The sequence below is a fragment of the Montipora foliosa genome, chromosome 5, assembly GCF_036669935.1.
Source record: "Montipora foliosa isolate CH-2021 chromosome 5, ASM3666993v2, whole genome shotgun sequence".
In the NCBI taxonomy this organism is placed as follows: Eukaryota; Metazoa; Cnidaria; class Anthozoa; order Scleractinia; family Acroporidae; genus Montipora; species Montipora foliosa.
Genome location: NC_090873.1, coordinates 27936919 through 27941918, shown reverse-complemented (window position 1 = coordinate 27941918; position 5000 = coordinate 27936919). Strand labels below are relative to the sequence as shown.

Genomic DNA, 5000 nt, shown 5'->3' with positions numbered 1-5000 from the left:
ATTGCTAATTATTTATTCATTTCCACAAGCGACGCAGTCAGGTATCTTAGATTTTTTGCGGTTTATCCAGTTTTTATCCAACCATAACGAAATGTCGGTGCAAAGCACTTCGGATGTACCTAAATACTGTGACCTGGTCGATATGGAACAATACGTCCTTGTTTAAAGGCAGCGCGATCCGGAAAAGTCACGAATTTTGATTACTGGATCGACCAAAAATCTCTCCTCAGACAGCTGAAGTCGTTTCGGGGCGTAGCAAAAAAGAAAAGCAGGAATTACAACAAAACATACTGGTTTTAGTATATACACACTAAGTCCTTTTCATCCAAAAAATATAAAGGCTAACTTTTTTCTGACCCGAAATTGACCGGACCGCTGTTAGCGGGACAGCCACTTAAGACTCCATTGGTAGTACGGTGTCTAAGTGGCCACCCACATGTACGCATTGCGTACCTATTTTTTTAAACAACGCCGAGAAATACGAAAACACAATAGGTTCAATGCCCTGACTACAGGATGCTAAACTGGCACAGCAAGATTAATTGAGCAATGAGGGAATAACTATCTTCAGCCAAAATTTCGAAAGAAAATGCCTTTCTTCATCAGGGTTTCCCAAGGAATGATTTTGGCTTATGGAGAAAGGGAGGGAAAGGCATAATTTGAATGGCCGGATTATGCATCTCTAGTATAAAAACGGCCAATTCTGTCCTGACGAGCAGCCTTTCTCAATGGAAACGTGTGAGCAGTTCAATTAGCTCATTCAAAGTCCCTGGATCAAAATACATAGAGTAACCAGGTATCCAGACAAAAAAAATTGTAACGCAAAACAAGCGATTCCGACATTGGATAGATTTAGACCTGAAATAAAAATATATGAGTTTGACGTCAATTGAAGAAAATTGAATATTACACTCTTAATGGCATCCCCTCCTGTCTTTTTGGTGTCACCTACATACCGGCAGCAAATTCCCTGCCAGCAAAGCATATCTTAAGAACTTTTAATTAGCTTTCGACAAGAAAGATGAAATGGGATGCCATCGCTTTTCTATAGGCTGTTTTTCCCTCATTTACATAATAGAATTTCTGTTTTTAATGTTCCGTGATTATTATTGTATAAAACGCTCTTAGTCTGTTAAATGCCCAGGTATTTATTCTGTAACAACTGTCTCCATTAACCGAAATCATTCCTTGGGAAACCCTGATGAAGAAACGCATTTTTCTTTTGAAATACTGGCTTAAGATAGTTATTCCTTCACTTTTCAATTAATCTGGCTATTTTAGCATCCTGTACTCAGAGCATTGAACCTATATTGTTTTCGTTCATTTATCTTCTAGGTGCACCCCAGATTTCTGAGAAAAACTTCCTGGTTTTGATTATCAACAATGGTGGATAGAAAGTTGGACGTTTTGGAGCGGCATATGCAAGAGCTTAGCGTTGCAAGAAAGGAGGGAGACAGACAAGGCGAGGGTTTGGCCTATTTCAATCTTGGTAGATACTATCAGGGCACAGCTGACTTTAACCAGGCCATAAAAAATTACAGAGAAGCATTAGCCATTTTTAAGAAAGTGGGTTTCAGGGCCAGAGAAGGAAAAGCTTATTGCAATCTCGGCAACGCTTATGACAGTCTTGGTAATTTCAAGCAAGCCATAGAGTACCACCATCAACATCTTAGTATTGCGAAAGAGGTAGGGGACAGGGCCGGGGAAGGAGCAGCCTATGGCAATCTCGGCAACGCTTATCAAAGTCTTGGTAATTTCAAGCAAGCCATAGAGTACCACCATCAACATCTTAGTATTGCGAAAGAGGTAGGGGACAGGGCCAGAGAAGGAGGAACCTATGGCAATCTGGGCAACGCTTATCAAAGTCTTGGTAATTTCAAGCAAGCCATAAAGTACCACCATCAAGATCTTAGTATTGCAAAAGAGGTAGGGGACAGGGCCGGAGAAGGAGGAGCCTATGGCAACCTGGGCAACGCTTATAACAGTCTTGGTAATTTCAAGCAAGCCATAAAGTACCACCATCAACGCCTTACTATTGCGAAAGAGTTAGGGGACAGGGCTGGAGAAGGAAGAGGTTATTGCAATCTTGGCAACGCTTATCAAAGTCTTGGTAATTTCAAGCAAGCCATAGAGTACCAGCATCAACATCTTAGCATTGTGAAAGAGGTAGGGGACAGGGACGGAGAAGGACGAGCCTATGGCAATCTCGGCAACGCTTATCAAAGTCTTGGTAATTTCCAGAAAGCCATAGAGTACCACCATCAACATCTTAGTATTGCAAAAGAGGTAGGGGACAGGGCCGGAGAAGGAGCAGCCTATGGCAATCTGGGCAACGCTTATGACAGTCTTGGTAATTTCAAGCAAGCCATAGAGTACCATCATCAACAACTTAGTATTGCAAAAGAGGTAGGGGACAGGGCCGGAGAAGGAAGAGGTTATTGCAATCTCGGCAACGCTTATCAAAGTCTTGGTAATTTCAAGCAAGCCATAGAGTACCACCATCAAGATCTTAGTATTGCGAAAGAGGTAAGGGACAGGGCTGGAGAAGGACGAGCCTATGGCAATCTCGGCAACGCTTATCAAAGTCTTGGTAATTTCAAGCAAGCCATAGAGTACCACCATCAGGATCTTAGTATTGCAAAAGAGGTAGAGGACAGGGCCGGAGAAGGAAGATCTTATTGCAATCTGGGCAATGCTTATAAACGCCTTGGTAATTTCAAGCTAGCCATAGAGTACCACCATCAAGATCTTAGTATTGCAAAAGAGGTAGGGGACAGGGCCAGAGAAGGACGAGCCTATGGCAATCTCGGCAACGCTTTTCAAAGTCTTGGTAATTTCAAGCAAGCCATAGAGTACCACCATCAACATGTTAGTATTGCGAAAGAGGTAGGGGACAGGGCCGGAGAAGGAGGAGCCTATGGCAATCTGGGCAACGCTTATCAAAGTCTTGGTAATTTCAAGCAAGCCATAGAGTACCACCATCAAGATCTTAGTATTGCAATAGAGGTAGGAGACAGGGCCGGAGAAGGAAGAGCTTATTGCAATCTCGGCAACGCTTATCAAAGTCTTGGTAATTTCAAGCAAGCCATAGAGTACCACCATCAAGATCTTAGTATTGCAAAAGAGGTAGGGGACAGGGCCGGAGAAGGAGGAGCCTATGGCAATCTGGGCAACGCTTATCGAAGTCTTGGTAATTTCAAACAGGCCATAGAGTACCACCATCAAGATCTTAGTATTGCGAAGGAGGTAGGGGACAGGGCCGGAGAAGGAGGAGCCTATGGCAATCTCGGCAGCACTTATCAAAGTCTTGGTTATTTCAAGCAAGCCATAGAGTACCACCATCAACATCTTAGTATTTGCAAGGAAACAGAAGACCCAATAGGGCTGGCAATCGCGTGTTATAATATTGGTCTTGTTCATGAATGTTTTGGCTCCTTGAACAAAGCTCTTAATTACTATCGCCTAAGCATTTATTATTTTGATGAAGTTAGGCGTCTTCTTTGGTCAGAGGATGCTTGGAAAATAAGCTTTCGTGACACAAAGGGGTATGCGTACACTGCTCTGTGGACAGCACTCTTGAAGAATGGAGAGGTTGATGAAGCTTTGTATGCTGCTGAGCAAGGACGAGCACAGGCTTTGGCAGACATTTTAAAGATGCAATACAGCGTTGACGAGAAACCTATGATGAAGGTAACTATCTCTTTGGTTATGACAGATCTACGTTCACAAACTGTTTTCACAGCACTTGAAGGGAACACGATCAGCTTCTGGTTGCTAAGACGTGATATCGGGATAAATTTTAGACAAAAGAAAATCGAAAATGGAAGTGCCAAGTCTCTGATGAAAAGTACTTTTAAACAGATCAATGCGGGGACCATTGTACGATGTGAGAATCGTTCGCTCAACAGACAACGCAGTGACTTCTCCAGCAGTAGGGAAGTTGTTGAAGAAACCGTTCAGTCCTTGAGCTTCTCTGTGCACTCTTTGCAGCCTTTGTATGATGTCTTAGTCAGTCCTATAGAAGACTTGATCCAGGGTGATGACTTAGTGTTTGTTCCTGATGGACACTTTTGCCTGGCTCCTTTTTCTGCAATGAGTGACTCTGTCAGGATCCGTGCAATTCCCTCGCTGACTGCTTTAAAATTGATCACTATGGCACCTGTCGACTTCCAAAGTAAGAATGAAGCGCTGCTTGTAGGCGATCCGTGCTTGAGCGAAGTCACTTACGGCACTGGTGAACCCATGTATGGACAGCTGCCGTGTGCGAAAAAAGAGGTGGATATAATTGGAGAACTTCTGCAGACCGTGCCTCTTACAGGAAAAAATGCAACCAAAGCTGAGGTGCTGAAAAGAATGAAGTCAGTTGCCTTAATCCACATTGCTGCACATGGGGATGACGGATCTGGAGAAATTGCTTTGGCCCCAAATCCCGAACGCACATCCCAGATCCCCGAAGAGGAAGATTACATGTTATCGTTGAGCGATGTTCAAGCAGTTCGCCTTCAGGCAAGACTGGTTGTGCTTAGTTGCTGTCATAGTGGCCAGGGAGAGGTAAAATGTGAGGGTACTGTGGGAATAGCCAGGTCTTTCCTGTGTGCTGGTGCCCGGTCTGTTCTGGTGTCACTCTGGGCAATCGACGACGAGGCGACCTTCATGTTCATGAAGAGTTTCTACCAACACTTGGCAGATAGAAAAAGTGCAAGTACAGCTCTTCACCGTGCTATGAAATCTCTTCAGGAGACAAAGAATTATTCAGCCATAAGATACTGGGCGCCATTTGTGCTCATTGGCGATGATGTCACCTTTGAATTTGGGGAGCTCGAACACGAAAAGAATGGTAAGTGCTATTTAAATATAACTTTAATGACTGAACCGCCTTACTTTGTACATGTTTTTAATCAGGAAGTTGTCGAAAGGAGCAGGTACGTTCTTCACAGAGAAATGGGTTTATAAACGGTTGCCAGAGTGGTTATTTTTACTCAAACTGCTTTGGCTAATAC

General features: G+C 43.5%; 1 protein-coding gene across 5 annotated transcripts in view; it reads left to right on the top strand.

Moving 5' to 3' along the window:
- The window catches only part of LOC138003864 (tetratricopeptide repeat protein 28-like), a 67305-nt gene that overhangs the window by 57447 nt on the left and 4858 nt on the right, over nucleotides 1-5000 (top strand). For all 5 annotated transcript variants that reach the window (XM_068850139.1, XM_068850140.1, XM_068850138.1 and 2 more), the window contains one exon: nucleotides 1336-4837. In XM_068850139.1, coding sequence (XP_068706240.1) covers nucleotides 1384-4837 — 3454 coding nt within the window. In that variant the 5' untranslated portion in view covers nucleotides 1336-1383. The remainder of the gene's footprint in view (nucleotides 1-1335; nucleotides 4838-5000) is intronic.